The sequence below is a fragment of the Marmota marmota genome, unplaced genomic scaffold (genome assembly GCF_001458135.2).
Source record: "Marmota marmota marmota unplaced genomic scaffold, marMar, whole genome shotgun sequence".
NCBI lineage: Eukaryota > Metazoa > Chordata > Mammalia > Rodentia > Sciuridae > Marmota > Marmota marmota.
In genome coordinates this window covers 21,965,676-21,993,046 of record NW_026000005.1, presented here as the reverse complement: position 1 = coordinate 21,993,046, position 27,371 = coordinate 21,965,676, and the positions used below count along the sequence as shown (strand labels likewise).

The window sequence follows — 27,371 nt, the reverse complement described above, 5'->3', positions numbered from 1 at the left end:
CATTTTTTTTTCCTGTCTAGCTTTAAACAAAAAATTAAGACACATGCAAAGAATAAGAAAGTACGGCCCAGTCACAGGAAAAAAGAAAAGAAATTAATGAAAACCATCTCTGAGGAAGGATACATTGGAGTTACTAGATAAGGGCTTTAAATTAACTATTTAAAAAATGCTCAAAGATATAAGGAACCATGGAAAAGAACTAAAGGACATCAGGAAAACAAATGTCTCAATAAATGGAGAATAGCAATAAAAATAAATTATAAAAAAGGAATACAAAGATACAATAGAGATAAAAACTAAAAAAATATTATAATATTCACTAGAGTGGCTCAATAGTAGATATGAGCAGAGATAAGAGGAAGAAGAATCAGAGAATTTGAAGATAGGGAAAATAAAATTATTCAGTCTGAGGAACAGAAACCAGACGAATAAGGAAAAAAGGAACAGACCCTTTGAGACTTGTGAGACATTACCGACATTACTCATATACACAAAATGGGAGTTCTAGAAGGAAAGAAGAAAGAAGGGGACAGGATATTTGAAGATATAATGGCTCAAAACTCCCCAAATATAATAAAAGGAATGCATCTATGCACACATCCAAGAAATCTGACAGAGTAGGATTAAGTCAAAAAGTTCCATACTGATATACATTATGGTGAAACTGTCAAAAAACAAAGAGGGAATTTTGACATCAAGAGAAGAGACTAGAAATATACAAGGAATCTTCAATAAGATTAATAATCAATCTGAATACGGTGGTTCATGCCCATAATACCAGCAACTCAGGAGGCAAAAATAATAGATTATCATAAGTTCAAGGCTAGCCTGAGCAACTCAGTGAGGCCCTGTCTCAAAATAATAATAATAATAATAACAACAACAACAATGACGACGACTGGGAATGTAGCTCCATGGTAGAAAGCTCCAGGTTCAATCCCCAGCACTGAAAGAAAATTAAATAAATAAAAACACACACATACATATACACACACAAATATATACAAACATACACATAAATTTTCACATTAATATTTAGAAGATTTTGATTTTTTTTTTAGTTTAAAATGGCTTTTAATTGCAGTGCAACTAAAAAAAACATCTTTTAGAGATCTGTTTCTCTCTATTTATAAATTACATACTTGCTACCTCACTCTGGTACTGGATTGTCATGCAGAGAAGCATTTTATTGACTATAGCATATTAGGTTTAAATGGATTTCCTGGAAATGAACCAAGTGTTACAAATCCCTTACTTAGCAACTGAGTCTAAATTGAAGGTAAAAAGTTTTCAGGTAAACATGCATATGATGCACATTCCATAATGGTAGGGTTGCTAACAGATAATTTTAAAAAATAGAATTTATTTGTTGAGGTGAAATAAAACAGTTTAAGGAAGATGAGGTTACATTTACTAGAATAAAATTTCACAAGAGATTTTTTTCTTTAAAGAAAATGTGTGAGGCTGGCACATCTAAAGAATCCTGGCAAAGCATTTAGCCTCTCAACTGTTATCAAGGACCTTTCAAAGATCTGTCTCAGTTTCCATAGCAGGGAGGACAGTTAGGCAATCTTAAGCATGTGTACGTAACAAGGATTTTCACTGGAAACTCTTTCCTGGATACCTTTCTGAAATTTTTAAACATGTTTTAGATAAAATTCATAGGAAGGTCTTCTTTTCCCCTAATATGAAACAAAGAAATAGAGATGAGTCAGTCTAAAAGTTTCAAGTTGTAGAAATTTTTTTTAATTTAGAACTAAATTTTCTTTAAAATTTTCTTTAAAATTAATCTTTTAATTTAGAACTAAAAATTCTAACAAAGTTCAAACAAAGAAAAAATAACACCAGCAACTTAGGAGGCAAAAACAAGGCTCTACAATTGCCAGGTACTTAAGACTAATTTCATTTGCAACAGAAGCCAATCTTGAAGGGTAATCTACTGACAAAGATGACCAGTAAAGATAAATGTTCAATCTACATCTGTATGGATATCTTTATCCTCTCTCTGACATGACAACAAAAATATTCTAACCTTATTAAGGCAATCTAAAACTTAAAATAATAAATTAATTTTCACCTTTTGTTCTTTTAAGAAAATCTAGATAAATTATAAAAACATAATGCCTTCAGAAGTAATAAAATTATTATTACCTTCTTAAAATAAGAACACACTGCTAAGGAAAAAGTGAGTGATATGAATTTCTAAAACTATAAATATGATAGTGGAAATTAAAATTTTAATAGATAACTGATGTAACTGTAACAATGAAAAATAAATGGGTAATTTGAAAGATACAACAACAACAACAAACAGATAGTAAGCACAAGAAAAATTGAGACCTGGAGTGTCAGGTGGTCCAGTATTAGCCTAATGAGAATTCCAGAAGAAAGAAATGGAAAGGAAGAAATTTTTAAACAAGTATTAGAAAAATCCTTTGATTAAGGAAAGTTCTGAATTTTATTTTCTTTCGTACTGGGGATTGAATTCAGGGGCATTTGGTCATCGAGCTACATCACCAGACCAACCAACTGATTGATTTATCTTTCTATCTATCTATTTTGGTACCAGGGATTGAACCCAGGGGTGCTTAACCACTGAGCCACATCCCTAAGTCCCCCCTTTTTTTGAGGTATGGGTACTGGAGATTGAACCCAGGGGCTCTCAACCCTCCTAGCAACTGGGATTACAGGCTTGTGCCACTGCACCCAGCTTCCCCAGTCCTTTTTATGGTTTCTTTGGTGGGGGCAGGGTACTTGGGATTGAACTCAGGGGCACTCAGCCACTGAGCCACAACCCCAGCCCTGTTTGGTATTTTATTTAGAGACAGAGTCTCACTGAGTTGTTTAGCGCCTCGCTTTTGCTCAGGCTGGCTTTGAACTTGGGAGCCTCCTGTCTCAATCTACTGAGCCGCTTGGATTACAGGCATGTACCACTGTGCCTGGGTCTTTTTATGTTTTGAGGCAGGTTCTCACTCAGAACCTTGCTAAGTTGCTAAGGTTGGTATCAAATTTATGATCCTCCTGCCTCAGCCTCCTAAATCACTGGGATTACAGGCGTACACCACTGTACCCAGGTTATGCATATTGTTTAAAATGTTTTCAGTTGTAGATGGACACAATACCTTTATTATTTTTATGTGGTGCTGAGGACTGAATCCAGTGCCTCACACGTGCAAGGCAAGTGCTCTCACTGAGCTACAGCCACAGCCCTGCATATTTTAAATTTTGAGACATTTTTAAACATGTATTAGATACATGTTTAGCAACATGTCTTGCTAAATTGCTTAGGGACTTGCTAAATTGCTGAGGCTGGCCTTGAACATTCAATTCTGTCTCGGCCTCCAGAGTTATTGGATTATAGGCATGTGTCACCAGCCGAACAAGTTCTGAATTTTCAAACTGAAAAATCCATTCAGTGACAAGTGAAATGAGTGAAAAGATTCATGTCAATATACATCCATGTGAAATTTCACAATTTCAATGATAAAGTAAAAGTCTTAAAAGCTTATATAAAAGAGGAAATAAGACGATAAAAACATGAGACAAAAAGCAACAAAATGAGACAGGCTCACATCAGAATTCTCATTAGCAAGACTGGAAACCAGAGGGCAATGGAGAAGTGGTTTCAAAGGTGTGAAGTTCATTTTGATTTTGAAACCATTACTCAGCCAAATTATTACTCATGTGTGAGGTCAAGACTGACACATGTTTTTATACCTTTATTTTATTTATTTATTGTTACGTAGTGCTGAGGATCAAACCCAGGGGCCTGCACGCAGTAGGCGAGCGTTCTACCACTGAGTCACAACCCCAGCCCCAAGACTGACACATTTTTGAACATGGAAGAACTCATAATGGTTACCACCTAATGCAAGTACTAACACTAATTACTTGAGAAAATTCATGAAAGAAAAAATAATTTGCTAATCCCAATAGCTTTGGCAAGAGGATAGAAGGTTCATCAACTTAGCAAGGTTTTAAGCAACCTAGTGAGACCCAACCCAGTGAGACCAGTTCCGAAATAAAAAATAAAAAAGATGGGGATATAGTTTAATGGTTAAGTGCCTCTGGTTTCAATCCTGGTACCAAATAAACAAACAACAACAACAAAAAGGAAAAAAAAAAAAGAAAAGAAAGAAAAAGAAAAAACAATTTGCAAGAAAGAGAATGACATGAAATTTTTAAAAATGTTACTTCTAAGGAGACCCTAGAAAGAAGAAAGAAAGAAAGAAGGAAAGAAAGAAAGAAAGAAAGAAAGAGAAAGAAAAAGAAAGATGACAAGAAATCAAAGATAATCCACTGGATGATGATTTCTGAAACATCCTCCCTAAAGCAGCAGGGGGTTACAGTATCCAATATAGGACTTTCATATTCTGAGTCCAAGCACAATATTTTGTTAGCAGTAAGTACTTACATAATCACAATTCAGCAAAATTCTGTTTTTATTTTATTTAAATTTTAGAGAAATCTGTAGACAAAAATATAAATTACCTAATAATAGATGGAATATTACAAAACTGAGAGAGGGTAAATGAAAGAAAATTTATCAAATAGGACTAAATTTAGCATTTGAGTTACAATGGTAATCTCTGGAAGGGGAAGGGAGCCCAGAACATTGCTAAGGGGAGTTATAACAGTGGTAGTAAGGGAGGGTGTTTTTCCCCTTTTCTTTCTTATGACTTTCTGTTTAATTTTTTTTTGTTTACCCCATAAAACTTATTTTTAAAAGGGAAAAACAGGTCACGCTCATCAATAAAGGGTACAATAATTATAATATGAAATTTCACAATTTCAATGATAAAGCAAAAGTCTTAAAAGATTATATAAAAGAGGAAATAAGATGATAAAAACATGAGACAAACCCACTTGAATCAAATGTGTGAAATATGACATGTCAAGAACTATGTAATGTTTTGAACAACCAATAATAAAAATTAAAAAAAAAAAACATGAGACAAAAAGCAACAAAATGAGACAGGCTCACAACAGAATTCTCATTAGCAAGACTGGAAATCAGAGGGCAATGGAGAAATGGTTTCAAAGGAGTGAAGATTGAGATGTCCAATAGAATATGGACTAAGTGGAGAAAATGAGATAGTATATGTAGTTGATAACATTAAAAATTATAAGTTAAAAAATAAACTTCGGAAATTACCATATATTATAAATTAATCCTACTCATATAAAACAATCTTATGAATGAGTGTGAATACATAAATATTGGTAAGATGTTTTCAGATTTTTAACAATAATTTACTCAAATGACAAGAGTCTTTGAAGAAACTTCATTACTGTAAACTACATTTTTTTCTCCTTGGTGGTACTGAGGATCCAACTCATGGCCTCATGCATGCTAGGCATACGCTCTACCACTGAGCTACATCCCCAATCCTGTGAACTACATTTTTAATAAGAAGTTTTTTTAAAAAAAAATTTGTATTTTTAGAAGTAGTTGGACACAATACCTTCATTTTGTTTATTTTTATGTGGTGCTGAGGATCGAACCCAGGGCCTCACACATGCTAGATGAGAGCTCTACCACTGAGCCACAATCCCAGCCCCTAGTAAGAAGATTTTTAAACTTGAGTACTTTTAAATCTAAACTACATTTTTTTTACTTTATTAATCTTTTTATGTATGACAGCAGAATGCATTACAATTCATATTACACATATAGAGCACAATTTTTCATATCTCTGGTTGTATATAAAGTATGTTCACACCAATTTGTGTCTTCATACATGTACTTTGGATAATGATGTCCATCATATTCCACCATCATTTCTAACCCCAATGGCCCCCTTCCCTTCCCCTCCCACTCTTCTGCCCTATCTAGAGTTTGTCTATTCCTTCCATGCTCCCCCTCCTTACCCCACTATGAATCAGCCTCCTTATATCAGAAAAAACATTTGGCATTTGTTTTTTGGGGATTGGCTAACTTCACTTAGCATTATCTTCTCCAACTCCATCCATTTAGGCAAATGCCATGATTTTATTCTCTTTTATTGCTGAGTAACATTCCATTGTATATATATGCCACATTTTTTTTTTATCCATTCATCTACTGAAGGTATCTAGGTTGGTTCCACAGTTTAGCTATTTGTGAATTGTGCTGCTATAAACATTGATGTGGCTGTGTCCCTGTAGTATGCTGTTTTTAAGTCCTTTGGGTATAGACCAGAGGAGAGGGATAGCTGGGTCAAATAGTGGTTCCATTCCCAGTTCTCCAAGAAATCTCCATATTGCTTTCCATATTGGCTGCACCAATTTGCAGTCCCATTAACAATGTATGAGTGTACTTTTTTCCCCACATCCTCGCCAACACTTAATTGTTTGTATTCTTAATAGCTGCCATTCTGATTGGAGTGAGATGAAATCTTAGAATAGTTTTGATTTGCATTTTTCTAAATGCTAGTTATGATGAACATTTTTTCATACATTTGTTGACTGACTGTATATCCTCTTCTGAGAAGTGTCTTTTCAGGTCGTTGGCCCATTTATCGATAGGGTTATTTGTTTTTTTGGTGTTTAGCTTTTTGAGTTTTTTATATATCCTAGAGACTAGTGCTCTATCTGATGTGTGAGGGGTAAAAATTTGCTCTCTATTCACCTCACAGATTGTTTCTTTTGCTGAGAAGAAACTTTTTAGTTTGAATCCATCCCATTTATTGATTCTTGATTTTAATTCTTGTGCTATAGGAGTCTTATTAAGGAAGCTGGGGCTTAATTACACATGATGAAGATTAGGGCCTACTTTTTCTTCTATTAGGTTCAGGGTCTCTGGTTTAATTACTAAGTCCTTGATACATTTTGAGTTGAGTTTTGTGCATGGTGAGAAATAGGGGTTTAATTTCATTTTGTTGCATATGGATTTCGAGTTTTCCCAGCACCATTTGTTGAAGAGGTTATCTTTTCTCTAATGTATGTTTTTGGCACCTTTGTCTAATACAAGATAACTGTAATTGTGTGGGTTTGTCTCTGTGTCCTCTATTCTGTACCACTGGTCTACCAGTCTATTTTGGTGCCAATATCATGCTGTTTTTGTTACTATTGCTCTGTAGTATAGTTTAAGTTCTGGTAAAGTGATGCCACCTGCTTCACTCTTCCTGCTAAGGATTGCTTTAGCTATTTTGGGTCTCTTATTTTTTCCAGATGAATTTCATGATTGCTTTTTCTATTTCTTTGAGGAATGTCATTGGGATTTTGATTGGAATTGCATTAAATCTGTATAGTGCTTTTCGTAGTATAGCCATTTTGATAAAATATTAATTCTGCCTATCCAAGAGCAAGGTAGATCTTTCCATCTTCTAAGGTCTTCTTTAACTTCTTTCTTTAACATTCTGTAGTTTTCATTGTAGAGATCTTTCACCTCTTTCATTAAATTGATTCCCGAGTATTTTATTTGTTTTGAGTCTATTGTAAATGGAGTAGTTTTCCTCATTTCCTTTTCAGAGGATTTGTCACTGATATACAGAAATGACTGTAATTTATGGATGTTGATTTTATATCCTGTTACTTTGCTGAATTCATTGATTAGTTCTAGAAGTTTTCTAGTGAAACTTTTTGTGTCTTCTAGGTATAGAATCATATCATCAGCAAATAAGTGCTAATTTAAGTTCTTCTTTTCCTATGCATTTCTTTTGTTTGTCTAATTGTTCTGGCCAGTACTTCAAGAACTATGTTAAATAGAAGTGAAAGAGGGCATCCCTGTCTTGTTCCAGTTTTTAGAGAGAATGCCTTCAATTTTTTCTCCACTTAGAATGATGTTGGCCTGGGGCTTAGCCTTTACGATGTTAAGATATGTTCCTGTTATCCCTAATTTTTCTAGTGCTAAACCATATTTTTATTAGCCATTTATCAGTCTGTAAGTATGCACTAATTAATGTTTTTGGTATTATTCTAAAGAGAATAAGACGTAATTTTAATAATGTTTAAAATATTAACATATTAATTATTCTAGCTGTTACCCAATCTAGTGAACTTCAGACACATTATTAGTCTCTAAACAGTATTTTATATTTGGAAAAAACTAAAACTGAACCAAAATTGGGGACTTTTTGTATATAAAAAATTTTGATAACATATAACATCGTAAAAATCAAGTAAGTTGGATTTTTGGTATTAGAAAACTCTAAAAACTATTAACATTATTAACTGTCTATTTTTGCTTCAAAGAACATTAAAATATATCTAGTAAAAAAATAATTTTTTCTTACCAGGCTATTTTCTTTCCAGGCTTCTGGGAACTTGGGTCTCTGTTTTTCCCTAGATACAAGAACCTGCATATCTTCAAAAGTAGGATGATTTCCAACTTCTGTCTGAAAAGCCATCTGATATTCTGGTACAGATTCACCTGTGCGTGTGTAGAAAAGAATGACAATATTTTCTATTATCATAAGTGAGAATGATAGGGGTATTTTTGATAGCAGGTAAGCAAAAGAAATTGTACATGTTAAAACCTTTCAGGTATTTAGAAATCCTGTTATAGGTTTAATGCTTTATTAATAAATACTGAGAATAGTCTCAAACATTTTTAAGAAATCAAATGGTAATTTCAATGACAAGAAGGTTTTTTTTTTTTTTTAATTGGTGCTAGGGATCAAACTGAGGGCCTTGTACATGCTAAGAATGAACTCTACCACTGCGCTATACCTCTAGCTCTATACCTATACCCCTGGACAGTTTGTTTGTTTTGTTTTTAATTTTTTAGTTATAGATGGACACAATACATTTTATTTATTTATTTATTTATTTTTATGTGGTGTTGAGAACTGAATCCAGTGCCTTACATATGCCAGGCAAGTGATCTACCACTGAGCCCCAACACTAGACCTTTCCGTTTTCTTTTTGAGACAGGGTCTTGCTAAGTTGCCCACATTGGTCTTGAACTCTTGGACTCAGGCGATTCTCCTGCCTCGGCCTCCTGAGTGCTGAGATTACAGGTAAACACCACTGCACCTGACTTAATAAAATGTTGATAAAATTAAATTTATTAATAAACATACTGTGCCATACAAAAGACCCCTGGGACCAACACTTTGAAAACCAATGGTCTAGTGGAAATCTTGGCAAAGAACCAGGAGAACTAGACACTTCCTGGATCCTCATCCCTGTCCCAGCCTATTGAAATGACCTAATAAATTAGAAGGAAGAACACCAGGATGGGGATTAGGGCAGTTAGGTTCTAATCTTGAGAGCATCTCTACTTCAGAAAACTCATTTAACCATACAAACACACACACACACACACACATACATATATGGTAGCTCAGTGGTAGAGGACTCACCTTGTGTGTCTAAGGCACTGAGTTTGAGCCTTGGCACTGCATAAAAATAAACAAATAAAATAAAGGTATTGTGTCCATATGCAATTAAAAAAATATATATATACTATAAAATATAAATATAAAATATAGGGCTGGGGATGTGGCTCAAGCGGTAGCGTGCTTGCCTGGCATGCGTGCGGCCCGGGTTCGATCCTCATCACCACATACAAACAAAGATGTTGTGTCCGCCGAAAACTAAAAAATAAATATTAAAAAATTCTCTCTCTCTCTTTAAAAAAATATAAAATGCCATCTGTGAACTGCAATATATTTTATATTTATAAAATATAGTATATATAAAAAGTATATATATATTTGATTGTATATGGACACAATACCTTTATTTGTTTATTTTTATGGAGTGCCAAGGCTCAAATCCAGTGCCTTTCACATGCAAGGTGAGTACTCTACCACTGAGCTATAATCCCAGCCCCTTGTATTATGCTTTCAAAACAATCCATAAATTCCTTCAACAGTATTAAAAAATTACTGATTAATTCTATAATTTCCGTAATCTATACAGCAGAGCCCAATTTATTAGAATATGATACTACCTATAAATACAAGTAATATTTTTTCATACTGTGAACTCTGAAGCAATACTTAGTTCTGACCAATTACTATTAACACTGAACTTGAGAGACAAATCTGTTAAATCATGCCAGTTAGCATATCATTTTTTCCTTGAAACTCATTATAAAACCTCAATTCATGCCATCTGTGAACTACAATATATTTACTAGTATATAGTATATATGTCTCTTGAGATATACACAGAACACATACATACACATATATTTCAAGTATTATTTATTAGCTGCTATTCTTCAAATGTTGGCTTAGTAAAATAATTAAAAATACACAATTCTACTTATTTGTTTCAATTATGTTCAAATTTAACTAGAAAACTTGCTAAATGAGATTGATGTGCAATCTTGTATGAATGCAGTGACATTAAGAATTATCAAAGAAATCAAGTGTGGTGGTGCACACTTGTGAAACCTATCTATTTGGTAAGTTAAAGCAGGAAAACTGCAAATTGGAGGATAGCCTAGACAACCGGGTAAGACCCAGTCTTGAAATAAAATTAAAAAGGGTTGGGGATACATCGCAGATGTGGAATATACCTGGATTCACGCCCCTGTACCAGAAAAAATTTTTTAAAAAAATTAGCAAATAAATAAAAATCTACTAAATCTTCATGGTTATACATCTAATTGTTCAATAGATACTTGTTTAGAGCTAACTTAATGTGAGCACAAAAATGAATGTTAATAACAAACTTGTCATGGGAGATAATAGACTCACTGGATTTCCTTAAAACTTTATAATCATTGAATTGCTCAAAGGAAGTTTTACAATCTCATTTTCTTTCAAAGTGTCCAGGACAGATCAAGAATTCAACATTATCCCATACCATTCCCTGCTTCTCACCCCATTTGCTAATTAGGTCTCTACCAGTTAGAGACTTTTTAGTTCCCTTCTCAAATTATACTTATTTGCTTTCTTCCTTTTACATTCTCTTATTCTTTCTTCCTTCCCTTTCCTTTATTTAAACTTTGTAGCATTTCACTCTTCCTTTATAATAAGGACACATAATTCATTTATTTTACTAATATTTTATATAGAGAGCTTTATTAAACAATGTTTCCATTTAATAATAAAGTATGTACTGCATTTTGAGGTATATCATAAAAATTTAAAATGTCTTGTTAGAATTTTATAATTATTATATGCTATTCTCTAGGTTTATTAATGAATTTATATGATCCTTTTTTCTTTCAACTTCCACCCCATTTCATTGTTAAAATTTTTTCAAAGTACCTTGTGCTTTCTTAACAATTTTCTTCCTATATCCCCTGTAATATGATTGTTATCTTCTCTATTTCACAGAAACTCCTCTAAAAAATGCCAATTACCTCCTCCCATTCAAATTAAAACACCATTCCTCAGTTCTATTTCATCTTGACTTTGAATTACATTTATTGTCATAAATCTTAGTTCTTAAAGATTTCTAACATTGACTTCTAAAAGACACTATGATTTTTAAGTTTTCTTATTATTTTTTGATCATTTATCTTCTTAGTGGGGGGAATGCCCCAATATCCAATCTTTTTTTTTTTAAAGAGAGAGAGGAGAGAGAGAGAATTTTTAATATTTATTTTTTAGTTATTGGCGGACATAACATCTTTGTATGTGGTGCTGAGGATCGAACTCGGGCCGCACGCATGGCAGGCGAGTGCGCTACCGCTTGAGCCACATCCCCAGCCCCCCAATATCCAATCTTTAATAACCAATTTTTCTCTCTTCTCATTTGTTCTGTTTATAGGAGTAAATGTACTCATAAATTCTGTCTCTTTCTCTCTGGTGCTGGGGAACCCATGCTAGGCAAGTACTCTACCACTGAATTACTTTAATCTTAATTTTCTCAATATCTTTTTTTTTAAGGTCTTTAAAAATAAACTCTTAAGGAACTGCAGTTGTAGCTCAGTGGTATAGCGCTTGCCTAACATGTGTGAGGCCCTGGGTTCAATCCTCAGTATCACATAAAGAAAAATAAATAAAATAAAAGTCTTTTATCCATCTATAACTACACACACACACACTCAAAGTTAAAAATAAATAAATTCTCCAGTTGTTTATCAATACCTTGTCCAAACACATCCACAATTAAATTAACCTTCTAATATAAACCAAGATCTATTCCTAAACTTGTGGCTGCTATCCTCACTATTTCTCAGACCTCTGAATGCTTCTCAATTCTTCTAACAGCTAATACAGCTTTCTCTGCATTTGCTCTCAGATGTACTACTCCTTCACCATTTCCATAGTGAGATTATAAGATATCTTAAAGCAATTCTTTTTTTATTCCGTTATTTTTACTTTTCACTATGGTAAAATATACATAAAATTTAGCATTTGAACCATTTTTTGAACCATATTTAAGTGTATAGTTCTGTGGCATTAATTATATTCACACGGTTGTGCAAACATCATCATCTACCTTTAGAACTATTTCTATCTCCCTAAATTGAAACTCTCTACCCATTGAACAATAAACCCCATTTCTTTTTTCAATTTTAATTATTTCTAATTCTTTTCTATTTTAACCCATCCTACATATTTGTTAAAACAATTTTGTGTAATAAGACCTAATCGTCATTCCCCATCAAACATCTGATATTGCCTTTTTTAATGCTTATGTGATGCTGGCCTTGCACATTCAAGGCAAGTCCCTCTACCACTGAACTACAACCTCAGCCCCTGATAGCACTCTTCATTATTTATAAGATCAAAAGCAATAGTCATTCTTTGATTATTGAAAAATTAGTAAAAATTTTAAAAATTATGTTGCTGGTGACAGTATACTAATACTGATGAAAGATCATTTTAGTCAGACATGCTTCTGAAACCAAAATACTAGATTAGAATGTTAAAAAAAAAAAACCTGTGCCAAAATTCTAAAAATAGAATCCTTGTGATATTATGACAATTATTGCTGTTTTCAGAAAAATGCCTCAATTGAGACTCTGTACTTCTAATTAACTAGAATGTACTTCTGGTGACTCCAGAAGCTGAAGCAGAAGGATCCTTAAGTTTGAAGTCAGCCTGGGCAAGTTAGTGAGACTCTGTGTCAAAAATATAAAGAGCCAGAAATATATTATATATATCTATTATATATATATATATATATATATATATACACACACACACACACACACACGTGTACATACACATACACACACATTTCTGGGTAGTAACTGGATGACCTATAGTTAATTTAAATAACCATTAATTCATTTCATTATCTATTTAGAATTATAGACTAATTTTTAATGCTTAATGCCTTTAAAGCAAAAACAACTCAACCTCACTATGAATTTGTTTTTATTAAACAGATCTACTTCATAAATTTGTCCAATGCTAGCTCTCTTTTCTATGCTTTTCATGGTATTATTCCTATAAGACTGCATATATCAAATCTTTTTGTATAGTATCCAGGAGAATGGGATATACAGATTGATAAAGTTTTTATATGATAATAGTGATGATGTAAAATTCTAACAAGGGGAGAAAAGCTATAAATCACTTTGACTATTTCAAGTAAACCTCAAAGAAGCAATCATATTAAATGAATATTCCTTCACTGAAAGAAGGGAGAAGAAGAGAAGTTCAGAAAGACAGAGGGAAATGGAAAGAGAATACGGGAGGAGAAAATAAAGAAGAGAGGGAGGGAGGTGAAGATGTAGGGGAAAAAGGGGAGAATGAAAAAGAAAATGTGTTTACAAATAACCCATTGTATGGCACTAGAGCAGATTATGCTAAGTGAAGCTAGCCAATCCCTAAAAAACAAATGCCAAATGTTTTCTTTGATATAAAGAGAGCAACCAAGAACAGAGCAGGGAGGAAGAGCATGAGAAGAAGATTAACATTAAACAGGGACGAGAGGTGGGAGGGAAAGGGAGAGAGAAGGGAAATTGTATGGAAATGGAAGGAGACCCTCATCATTATACAAAATTACATATAAGAGGAAGTGAGGGGAAAGGGGAAAAAAAACAAGGGAGAGAAATGAATTACAGTAGATGGGGTAGAGAGAGAAGATGGGAGGGGAGGGGAGGGGGGATAGTAGAGGATAGGAAAGACAACAGAATACAACAGACACTAGTATGGCAGTATGTAAAAATGTGGATGTGTAACCAATGTGATTCTGCAATCTGTATACGGGGAAAAAATGGGAGTTCATAACCCACTTGAATCAAATGTATGAAATATGATATGTCAAGAGCTATGTAATGTTTTGAACAATTAATAATAAAAAAAATCACATCACAAAATATTAAAAAAAACAAATAACCCATTGCTTCTAATTCCTTATAAATGTCAATTCAAGAAACAAATGTAGCTTATCTCAATGTTCATAGAGTCCATCAGGAAAAAGACAACACCTAAAGCAGAGATTAACATAGAAAAACCATTACTGGCAATTAATTCAAATTGTACTCAGATGAAAACTTGTAGTCCTTTTTAAAACAAACAAAACAAAAAAAAAACAACAATGTTCTGATTCACATCTTCTAATAATGTCTCTGAACACTAGATGGCAATGAACTAAAGGTTTAAACAAAAGTAAAAAAGATGTTTCCATAAAAATTGAGTTACTTAATATATGTGAGACAGAGATATAACAGTTTCACTTCAAAATATACATCAACTTATGACAGCAGTTCTTACCTGGGAAGAGGTCTGTACATCTCATAAATATCTCCCAATAGATTAATCCAAGAGCATACATGTCTACTTGTTTCAAAGCTGATTCACAGTCCCTCAGATTCACAGCTCCTTCTAGCACTTCTGGTGCCATATATCTAATTGTGCCAACCTGATAAATTAGAGTGATACTTTCAGAAATAGAATGTGGTATGTTATTTGACCCTAAGCATGTCACTCACATAAATAATTTATCTCAACTGTGCCCTTTTTGAACAACTGAACTGTGGAAAATTCATTTCAGCAAATGCTATTCATCAATCAGAAAGAATAAACTAGGAATTCCCATGTGTATCAATTTTAAAAACTTAAGGCATAGTAAGAAAATTATAAAACATTGTGTATATAATTTAATATATATTTTAAATATATATGTGTGTATATATATACATATATATATATGTATATATATATACATACACATTAGTTGTAGATGGACACAATATCTCTATTTATTCCTTCATTTTTATGTGATGTGTAGGATCGAACCCAGTACCTCACACATGCAAGGCAGGTGCTCTACTGAGCTACAGCCCCAGCCCCCTAATATTTTTAAAAGTCACAAAAATACATGTATGTATATATAGACATGTGTATGTGAATACAGAGAAAAGGGTAAGGAAGGATATGTTTAACATTGTAATAGTGACTGTCAGATAGTGAACGATCTTATATCAAAATTGGGAACTCTACTCTTGCTTCAAAAATCAATTCCTGCATACTCCTTAATGTTTGTCAAAATGACTTAGAATGACAGTGATTTTCAAAATGAACTGATAATTTTAAAAGGTCTTTTATGCAATGTATTTGGTATTTCTTAATTTTATAATTCCTAATATTCTATAACTGGAAGTTTATAAGGATAATTGTCCTGAACATAATTTCAAAGTATGTTAGTGTGATGTTTTTTGTATACATTCACCTCACTTATGGCTGCATTATCTTCTTCCCCTGGGCGCACCAGTCTATTTCCAGTCAGCCTCATGGACAACCCAAAGTCACTAATAACACAGGTTCCATCATTTTTCACCAGGACATTTCTGCTGTTTAAATCTCGGTGGGAAATTGCAGGCTTATAATGGTCTGTTTGGACAATTTCAAATATTTATTAATGCTTAAACAGAACTACTGAATATGAAATGAATATACAAGTAACAGAAACTACATAAACATAGAAGATGTTATTTTTCTGCCCTTTAGTTTTCTAATTAAAAAAAAAAAGCATAAGAAACCAAAATTTTAACTCACTTATCACTATTTTATAATGTATGTTACCACACAACACTTGTTGCATGTATAGGTAATTAAGCAGTAAATATTCAGCTTAATCTAACAATAAACATGCTGCTGCTTCTAATTCTAACACAAATTTGTTTTTTCTCTTCCTTTCTAGGGCAGCAAAAGGAGGCAATATAGAAAGGTATATCTGACAAATTGGCATAAACACCAAAAAAGTCAGCTTGTCTAAAACAAAAACAAAGATCAATAAAAAAACTAATGTGGTTCTAAAATTTTCATGTCTTAAGAGTGTTCTTTTTTAAAAAAAATTTTTAAGTTGTTGATGTACCTTTTTATTATTTTTTTAATATGCAGTGCTGAGGATCGAACTCAGTGCCTTACACATGCCAGGCAAGTGCTCTGCCACTGAACCCCAGCCCCAGCCCCTTAGAGTGTTCTTCTATAGCTTAATAGGTGAAACCTGTGACAGCACATCCCGGTTCTGCCTGAGATTTTGCCATGTCTCTGAGCCCACCTCAGCTCTTCAAATCTAACTAGAAATAATTTACAATGGACCAAGAGAACAAGTAGAGAAGCTGGTATCTTCTAGAAAGTTATGAAAATTTGTTCTTTGATTTTACAGAAGTAAAGCAGTATTATACTGATTCTATTCTTAATTAACCTTAACACTACACCATAAGCTCCATGAAAGTAGAAAGAGAACATATGAAAGTAGAAAGAGAACATATTATATCTGAACTTAAAAAGGCCTGGCACAGAGTAAACAGTAAATTCTTGCTGATTGAAAGATTGAAGCTAACCTAAGCCTGTCATCTAAAACATTATATTATTTTTTCTCTATATATAGGGAAACATTGTATAAACCTTGTATTTAAAAAATATAGCTCTCTGTCACAATTTCTGAAATTTAAAATATTTCCCTAGGTATATAGAGAAAAAGAACAATTAGAATCAAGTCAATAACAATTATAATCAAGTCAATTATTGAATGATTGCATTTAGTATTTGCATTTAGATTTAGTATATAGACATTACTTCCATTAGTAAGCATTCAAATGCAATTTATCAACAGTGAAATTACAGAGGATCATTTTGTTGATATAAAAACTAAATCTACAAAACATTTTCTTCTCTTTCTACTTATTTTTATTAGTGCATTATAGTTGTACATAATGATGGGATTTGTTGTTACATATTTGTACATACACACATTATAATTTGGCCAATATCACTCCCCAGCACTTCATCCTCCCTTCTCAACTCCCACCCCCTTGTCCCTTTTCTCTACTAATGTACCTTTGATTTTCACGGGATCCCCACCCACCACCTTTTTTTTCTTTTTTCCCTCTCTTGCTTCCATATGAGAGAAAACACGATCTTCTGAGTTTGGCTAATTTCATTTAACATAACGGTTTCTAGTTTCATCCATTTTTCTGCAAATGACATAGTTCCATTTTTCCTTTTTTTTTTTGAAATTTTTTATTTTCAACAAAACATTTTGAAGAAAAAATAGGAGTTAAATTTATTCATCTAAGAGTTGATTTCTTTCTCATTTTCTTCCTTTCTCACTTTCTGTTCCAGTCTCCCATAGCTTATATTTAACTTGGCTTCTACTCAATTCCTGTAATAGCCACATCTTTTATACTCTGAAAAAAACTAAATAGAAGTAGTGGCATAATCTTGAGCTAATATTTATATAGGAAACTTTATGGAAACATTTGATGATGTATACTAATATCAAATCAATATTTAAAGATCTCACACTTCAGGGAAAACTAAGCTAATGAGGAAGAATATGTGACAAGTTATTTCCTGCTATTACTAAAAAGGAAAAAGAAAAGGTAGGGAAACGGAGTAAGAGAAAAAAGGCGGTAGGGAAGATAGAGGAAAAGAGAGAAGAGAGGACTCAGCACCAAAGCAAAGGGTAGAACTACAGAGTTGACTTTCCCCTTCTAAGTTCCCCTAAGTATTCTTTTTAACCTTTTTGAGTGTGTAAGCCAGGGGCAGAATATACAATGATTTTGCCTTGGGCATAATAATGCATTAGGCAAATATGTCAAAGAAAAGTATAATATTACTTTAAATATATTTGTGTGTATATATATTTATATCTATTAATTATACTTTCATATATTTTATAATTTATAAAACATGTTACAAAATATATTACAAAATACATATATATTTTTAAACCTGAACCAAAAAAATTTTCTGTGGATATTTAGATACACACATATATATATACAGAGCAAAGGACCCAGAAGGATAAACACAAACTGCTTAGTAATTTTATGGTGAAGTCTGAATAATTTATACATATTTTTGTATATTAGATTTTGGTTGGGCAACAAGCACACATTGCTATTATCATAAGGAAAAATTCACAGGGAAAACTAATTACAAATAAACAGGTTCAGCTCCTTATTATTCTGAAGCAACAAATAATTGAAATAATAATAGTAGTAGTAGTAGTAGTAGTAGTAGTAGTAGTAGTAGTATTTCTTACTAAGGAATTTATACTCTAAGCAAAAAAATTATATCTGAAGATACTGGGAAGAATAAAATTCTCTGAAAGGACACTTTAAGTGTTTTAAAATATTACTGTATACTTGGGAACACTTTTAAGCAATAAATTTAAATAGTTTTATGTTTATATTACATGAAGTTTTTAAAAAGTTAACTAGTGATAATATTAGCTAATGTTTGAGAGTAACAGCTCTGCTTATTAATTTCAGCCAATGTTTGACTTGAAACCTTGCTGAATCATACAAAGCTTGAAAGGGGAATTAGGATGGTATTTTAAGTTCTGTGCTAAGCCAGCTTTTAAAAGGGGTTGCAATATTTAATTGAGTAAGGGAACACACAGCCCAATGGTTAATGTGCTAAAGCACAAGAGTAAGTGCATCAAGTTGCTGACATAGACAATAACATAGGTCAATTCTGTACTCAGGAATATCAAGATGTCTAGATAAATGAACCAATAAATTATTCAAGAGAAATTATTTATATATGAAGCATTAGCTAGAAAAGATGATCTGTGCTATTATACAGTGGAACAAAGATCTAAGAAACTGATACATTAAAGTTCTCTTCATTAAAGAGGTCAGGGGATTGAAAAACAATGTCAGGGTTACAGTTTGATAAGAAAATGTGCTAGGGGATGAAAGCTTAAGAAAGTACAGAGACAGAATTATCACAGCCAAGCTAATTTAGGGGTTCCTGTGATGTGAGATGTATATTGAAGTAAAGTGAAAAAGAAAACGTATTAAAAAGAGATGCTTTCAATAACTAGCAAAAATGTGCATAAAAGCTGAGGAAGACTGTAGTTGTGACAAAAAATACAATACAGTTCTGAAACACTGGCAAAGACTGACATCTTGTCATGTACTCTCCCTTTCTTACTTAGTATTAGAAGCCAACTAATTATCTGAGGCAGCAATGCACTCGGTAAAACTTAAAAAACAAAAACAATATTCCCAGCCTCTTTTGCAGCTAAGAGTGGACTAGTTCTGAGAAACAAAACATGAACATGACAGTGGAACTTATGGAGATAGAAGGGAACAAATCCATTTATCTCCTCTTCCCTCCCCACCTTTTTTTCCCTACCTAGGATACAGCATAACAATGAGATAACTTTGAAAATGAAAGCTACCTATTAAGGATGGTGTGCAAAGAAATATAAGTGCCTCAGGCCCTGATAGTACCATGGTGTTACCAATCCAATTCTGGATGGTTTGGTAGCTTTTTTTGTGTGTGTGTGTACGTGTGTGTGCGCGCGCTGGGGATTGAACCCAGGGCCTCATGCAGGCTAAGCAAGCACTCTATCCCTAAGCTGTATTCCCAGACCTTTAGATTCTTACATCAGGGAAAAAAAAAAAAACATTTTATTGAAACTACTGTTATTCCCACCTTCCATCCTCACAGATTTAGCCAAATCTAATTCTAGTTAGTAGAAGCATGGATATATAAAAATACACATTAAGTATAATAAAGATCAACCTACTGAATAAAGACCTATGTGATAATAGAACAAAAGAAGTAATTACACATTTAATTCATTTAAATAAACAGAATAAGGAAAATATAGCCTAGCTAAGAAGTTCTTAACCCAAGGTCCACTCTTTTTTTTTTTTTTTGCTGTGCTGGAAATCAAACCTAGGGCATTGTGCATCATGCCAGGCAAACACTCTACCACTAAGCTACATTACCAGCCCAAAATAATATTTTTGTAAGTATTCTCCCATGGTTATTACTAGAGCTTTAATTAAATTCTTAATGGAATCCATGACTCCTCTAGATAGTCTTTAAGTTTTTTTCTTATACTTTCATTTCAAATATTTCCTCATGCTGAATAATTCAAACAATTGGTTAATAATAAATGCCTAATAATACAAATCATACTTTGAAGATAGGATTAAAATTTTGAACCCACATGTGTTATTCATCTTTTATTCATTATCTTACCTCCTCGTGGTAATTCTGTGTGAAGATAAGCCAGTCCTCTAGTCACAGAATGGGCCAGACGGCAAGAGCTTACCCAGTCACTTGTATGGAGACTCAAATACTTGCAAAGAGATCCCTTTACAGAGGAAGAAAATGTATTAAAAAATTGAAATAAATTTATTTTAACATTAAGAGGTAAGTTAGCAACCTTATTAAGGATTTGCATAGGCTAGGATTCCATGAAGATTTAATGAACCATTTTAGAGAAATTTGAAAGAAATAGTAAGGCATTTCTATGTGAAGAAAGAAGAGAAAAGAATTTAAGCATCAATTTTTCATGTCTCATTCATATTTAAAATTATGAATGATTATTTCCTTTTAAATTTTTTGATCTATCAAATTAATTTGAAAAAATATCTGTTACTAATACAAAACTATAAATGGTTTATAATAGAAAACAGAAAAATTTTGTAAATATATATAATGTGTCCTCTGTATCTGCATGTTTTTCATTCATAATTTTGACCAACCCAGATAAAAAAATATTCAGGGGCTGTGGGGTACATCTCAGTGGTACCTAACATACACGAAGCTTTGAGTAGACCCCCAGCACCATAAAAAAGAAAAATTCAAAAAAAAATTGTATCTGTACTGAACATGTACATACTATTTTTTCTTGTCATTATTCTCTAAACAAAATATGAATAGCAACTATTAACATGGCATTTATTGTGTAAGTAATCTAGAAATGATGTTCATGGGTTATATGTTAAAAAAAAATCCTACTCATCATTTTATATAAGAGACTTGAACATCTCCAGTTTGGGTATGTTTGCAGGGGGTATAAGTGGTTCTGAAAACAATCCTCAGGATACTGAGGGGTACTCTCCTTATCTGTATTACTCAAAGTGCTTATCCACAAACCACTACCAGTCTCTGATGAGATAAGGAGCTTACACCAGAATGAATGACAATCAAAGCACTGCTTCCTTCACTGAGAAAACCTGGCTACAGAAAGAGAAAAGAATAGAAAAGAAGGGAGAGGGAGAGAATGAGAGAATGAGAGAGGGAAATGAATAAACAGTATAATTAGTGATATATTTGATTCAAATTATGGCACAGGATCTTTATCTCATTGCAGACCATTAATAATGAATTTGCGTACTAGCAATGCTTATTATGGTGGTCTTCCTGAAAGTCTGACTGACAGCTAGTATCAATGATTGTTTATTTCTTCTAAAGAACTTACATTGGGATAATACTCCATCACAAGCAAATACTCCATGCGTCCATCTGCAGTGACTCTCTCATCTCCAACTATAAAGCGAGCAATGTTGTCATGTTCCATCAAAGGCACTCTGTAAATGTTTTTTTCGTTGATAAAATTCTGACGGTTTGCAAAAGAAAATACTTTTACAGCTACTGGACGTTCATCCAAGGAACCTTTATATACTGCTCCATATCGACCCCGGCCAATCAGCTGTGAAGTTGTTTTTAAAAAGGCAAAGTATTAATTCACATCAAAATTAAATAATCAAACTTAAATAATGAAGCACAAATTCATGTAGTATGCTACACATCTCTATTGCTAATAGTTTACCCCATTATCAAGAAACTACTGAAGTCTGTATCTGGTATGACTGAGGAAGTTCCTACCCAACCTAGTTGTCTCACAGAACAACTGGAAACTCTGGACAAAATAAAAACAAACACACAAACAAACAAAATATCTAAAGGCACTGGAGAATAAGTAAAAGGAGGTAGACTCTAAAATACCTCAAGATTTAAAAGAGAAAAATGGCATAGGATGAGTTCCCTATTTTTGTTTTTTAGCTTGATGCAGGGTTCAATCAGCTCTGTGCAGTAGAGTTAAAATGACAAGGGAAAATATATAATCTTTCTGGACCTAAGAACCAGAGAATGTAATTTGGGGCAACTATAGCTTCTGCAAAGTGCAGATAGAATCCTGAAAAGGATGGATGCGTGGGACAGACTCTAGCTAAAGATAAAATAACTGAACCAAGACTTGAGCTTCTGCCTAAGAGACAAGTTTATAGTATGTGTTACTTACTAAAATAAGTAAAAATCAGCACACTTTAGGAGAACATGATAGATATAGTGCAGGTCTCTCAATAAAATAGTCACAATATTTGGGATGCAATAAAAAATTACTCAATATACAAAGAACCAGCAAAATGTAACCTATTCTCTTCATTTTTGGTTTCTGGGGATTTTTCTCACTTTTTATTGAAATGGGTTGAGAATTTATCTTTATTAATTTAAAAACATGTGTTATATATCATTATTTCCAGGTAAAAACTTCACATGCAGCCTGTTCTTCACAAAGGCTGTATCAAAATATAATTAAATTAGCAATGTTTGGTAAAGTTTCTTTCACTCAATCCTAGATAATGTTCCTTCTTTTTGCGGGGGGCGGGATGGAACTCAGGGGCACTCAACCACTGAGCCACATCCCCAGCCCTATTTTTTATTTTATTTAGAGACAGGGTCTCACTGAGTTGCTTAGAGCCTCGCCAGTTGCTAAGGCTAGCTTTGAACTCACGATCCTCCTGCTTCAGCCTCCAGAGCGATTGTGATTATAGATGTGCACCAGTGTGCCCAGCATATTCCATGTTTTAATTGGTATTTCTTTCAGTCTAGTAAACTGGACATCTTACTACCTATTTATTAGCCACATTTACTTTTCTAAACTGTCAATTCATCTCTTCTGTACATTTTTATGCATCTTTTCTTTCAAATTGACTTATAACAGCTGTTTATCAATTTTCTTATGTATTGAAACATTTTTCAAATTTGACTTTTTAACTTTCTTAACTATATTTTTATGCAAAAAGAAAATTATTAAAATGTTTTTATATAGTTAAATCTATCATATCTATTATTTAGTTTGGGGACCATAGTTATCAGGTCATCTCTAATAAAAATCATAAAACCACTCATAATATTAAGACTTTTAAAGTAGTTTCTGAGATATTACCAAATGAAACTTAGCAATAATTACAAAACTTGGTAATTATTATAACAGTCCACAATCTAAGAACAACCTTACCTCCAGCAGTTTCAGATTATCTAGATCAAGAGAGGGCTCTGACGCTGCTGCCTCCATCATGTTCATACTATGAAGACCTTGTTTACGGTCTCCTATAAGAACAGGAAAAAGCGTTACTAACATAGTTTTCTTAAAATTATATCTTTATTACACCTTTTACTGTGTTACAGTTTTTTAAAAGCTGAAGGAATAGAATTATTCATCTATAAATGAAGATGAATAATAAACAACATGAAAGCTAAATTCTAAGTGATGCTCCCATAATGACTTACTTAATTTAAAGTTTAAAACCCTAAGAAATAGTGTAGAAACTTTCAAGATTTTATTAACATTATTTAAATGAATGAGTAATTGATGATTTCCTAAACAACCCATTAAGCCTAAAGTATATTAATGGTATCCTTAATTTGCTTCAAAATAATTCAGTGGCATGGAAGTGGGTAGTGAGCGGGGATTTACATAAAACAATATTGCTCATATATGATAACTGTTGAAATTGGGTGACAGGTATTTTGTTTGAATTTGAAACTTTTTCCAAAAACTGGGGAAATTTTTTGTTGAAGACAGAATGGGAGTTTCAGTAGCACAGAGTTTTGTTTTTTTTTTTAACATTAAGCATAGAGATTTAAATAAAAGAAAATAAATTCTGATTTAATAGCATGCTTGATAAATGATAGGACAAAAAGTGGTATTTTGTTTACCTGTCAACATTCTGTATCCGAAGCATAAGGCAACTATCAAAACAGCTAAGACAGAGACAGATGCCAAAGCAATGATTATTGTCTCATCTCGGTTAAATGAATGAGGTGGACCTAAAAGAAACAAATTTTAAAACACTGTCATTCTTTTTGTTTCTGGAGATACTGGGGATTGAACCCAAGGGCACTCTACCACTGAGCTACATCCCCAGTCTTTTGTATTTATCATTTTGAAGACAGGCTCTCTGAGTTGTCGAGGCTGTCCTCAAACTTTTGATCCCCATGCTTCAGACTCCACAGTAGCTAGGTATGCACCACTGTGCCCTTTTGTCATTCTTTTTAAATAAAAGTACTTTATTAAATATTGACAGACTGCTCTTTAGAAAGGCTGTATCAATAGATAAGCAAACCAATTATGTTTTTGCATGAAAGGAAATGAGAGAAAAATAATACATTAATCATGAAGATTATCTTTCCCCCCAGTATTATTGAACTCAGAATCTCACACATGCCTTGAATATATATCCAGCCCTTTTAAAAAAATTTTCATGTTGAGCCAGGGTCTTACTAAATTGCCCAGACTGGCCTTGATACAGATTATCTTAGACTTGAAAACACTGTAAAATCTGTTAGGTATGCTCCTAATTATTGATACATCTACATTGTGGAATAGCATAGACAGGATAATATAATATTTTCGGGGGATAGTAAAATATTTAAGAGTACAGCCTTTAGAATCAGACAACTCATTCTGTGGGATTCTGAAAATTATGACTTTCAGTGCCTCCATTTCCTCATTTATAAAAATGTACCTTGTATGTCAATTGAGGCTTAGATGGGAGTCTACAGTGTCAAGCATATATTATCTATGCAATTAATGTTAGGTATATTAATCAATATGACATCGTTAATATTAATGAAAAGAATATGGCTTTGCAGGCAATTAAATATGAATTAGACATAAACTCACTTCTTTTTTTTTAGTATTTTTTTTTAGTTGTACATGGACACAATACCTTTATTGATTTATTTACGGGGTGCTGAAGTTCAAATCCAGTGCCTCACACATGCTAGGCGAGAGCTCTCCCACTGAGCCACAACCCCAGTCCCCTTAAACTCATTTCTTTCACTTATTGCATAAACTTGAGAAATTTTTTTCATCTGTCCGAACATAAGTTTACTCACTTGCAGAATGCGGACACATATTTCTATATCAAGGGTTATAATTACAATGTAAACATGTTATGTGTTATTTTAATTCTGTGGGTCAGATCATATCTAGAACAAATCTCTTTAGGATAGATGTCCACAAACTAAAGCAGTGTGTCCAAAATAAAGCAAGTAGAACATAAAGATAAATGACTCTGAATTGTGTAGGTACAAAGAACTGAAAGTGTCCAATATAAAGAAAAGAGAGAGAGGAAAAAAAAAACTTGGGAGAATTCAGCTGTCTCTTGTGGAAAAATGGAAGTATTTTGTTTTGAATAGCTAGGGAGAATAATGAGATTCGATTAATGAACATTCAAGACAAGTCTATGGCACAGAATACAGAACTTATGACTTACAAATAGGGCTGTCTAAAATTAAATGAGTTACCTATGAAATAGCTGTTAATTATTTTACCAGAGGCATTCATACAGTGTTTGGTGATACTCACTAGAGGCTGGGCTTAATGACTACTAATTTCCTTATTTAATCTTTTTTTTTTTTTTTTGGTGAAGGGGTCCTGGAGATTGAACTCAGGAGCACTCAACCACTGAGCCACATCCCCATCCCTATTATTTATTTTATTTAGAGACTGAGTCTCACTGATTTGCTTAGTACCTTGCCATTGTCGAGGCCGGCTTTGAACTCATGATCCTCCTGCCTCAGCCTCCAGAGCTGCTAGGATTAGAGATGTGCACCACCACACCCAGCTAATCATCCTTCATATTCAATAAAAATAAAGCATACTATATTTTAAAACTTTCTTGATTTGGACATTATAATTATATGCCATATTTAAACTATAAGTTTCTATGGCAAAGTAAGAAACCTCTATGGCAGAGAACTCCTCTGATGGGTATTTCTGTTCTAAATGAATTTATCTCAGTCAAATTAAGTACAGTTACATATTTAAATGTCACAAAAATATTTCTAAAAAGACTCAAAGCACTGAAATATTTCAATTTGTTGAATATTTATTTAAAAAATTTAACATAAATTAATAAAACTTAAAATAATTTTAACATATATAGTAAGTTATATGCAGAAAAGCTACATATAAAAATTTACCTTACTATAGCAAGATACTAGCCTGGCTACAATTAAAAAAGGAAAATAAAAAAGTTTGTCAAGGATGAAGAGAAACTGGAACTATCATAAATTGCTGGTGGAGATATGAAATGATATACATACATTAAAAAACAGTTTTTGGGGAAAAATGTTATACAGAATTTCCATTATACCTAAAAATTCTACTCTCAGGCATATACCCAAAAGAACTCAAAACAGGTATTCAAACAAAAACTTTTACACAAATGTTCATATGTTGACAAATGAATAAACAAAATGTGGTATTATCCACACAAATGATATTCAAAAGATCACATGTTATGAAATATTTATATGAAATATTCAGAAAAGGCAAATCTGTGGAGACAAAAAGCAGATTAGCAATTGCTAGCAATGGTGGAAAAAGAAAAAGTAAGGAACTGGTTATTAGATACAAGATTTTCCTTGTAAGGAGATGAAAATGTTTTGGAACTAAGTAAAGGTGATAGTTGCACAACATTGTGAATGTACTGAATGGCTCATTTTACTATTGTGAGTTCTGTTATATGAATTTTACTTCAATAAAAAAGAAAAAACTCAACTTGTCAGGTGCTGTGGTGCACACCTATAATCCTAGCAGCTTGACAGGCTGAGGCAGGAGAATCTCGAGTTCAAAGCCAGCCTCAGCAACTTAGCAAGACCCTGTCTTTTTTTTTTTTTTGGTACCAGGGATTGAATTCAGGGGCAGTCAACCACTGAGCCACATCCACATTTTGTATTTTATTTAGAGACAGGCTTAGTGGTTAAATGCCTCTGGGTTAAATTCCCAGTACCAAAACAACAACAATAAATTAAATGAACTCATTTCAGAATTTTCCTAACCCAAGAGATATTTTATTTTCTTTTTAAAAATTTTTTTTATTAGTTGTTGATGAACCTTTATTTTATTTAATTATTCATATACAGTGCTGAGAATCAAACCCAATGCCTTACACATGCTAGGAAAATGAGCCACGACCCCAGCCCAGAAATTTTTTCTTTTTCTTTCTTTCTTTTTTTTTTTTTTTTTTTTTT

The 27,371-nt window shown here is 32.9% G+C and overlaps 1 protein-coding gene across 3 annotated transcripts in view; it reads right to left on the bottom strand.

Annotated features, from left to right (window-relative positions):
- The window catches only part of Bmpr2 (bone morphogenetic protein receptor type 2), a 103,670-nt gene that overhangs the window by 18,114 nt on the left and 58,185 nt on the right, over positions 1-27,371 (bottom strand). For 2 of the 3 annotated variants that reach the window (XM_048808329.1, XM_048808328.1), the window contains exons 4-11: positions 24,048-24,158; positions 23,347-23,438; positions 21,526-21,756; positions 20,298-20,412; positions 15,517-15,677; positions 14,559-14,706; positions 9,288-9,323; positions 8,217-8,353 (exon numbers count right to left, since the gene is read on the bottom strand). In XM_048808329.1, the coding sequence (XP_048664286.1) occupies positions 8,217-8,353; positions 9,288-9,323; positions 14,559-14,706; positions 15,517-15,677; positions 20,298-20,412; positions 21,526-21,756; positions 23,347-23,438; positions 24,048-24,158 (1,031 nt within the window). The remainder of the gene's footprint in view (positions 1-8,216; positions 8,354-9,287; positions 9,324-14,558; positions 14,707-15,516; positions 15,678-20,297; positions 20,413-21,525; positions 21,757-23,346; positions 23,439-24,047; positions 24,159-27,371) is intronic. The other variant, XM_048808330.1, reaches the window with a different exon arrangement.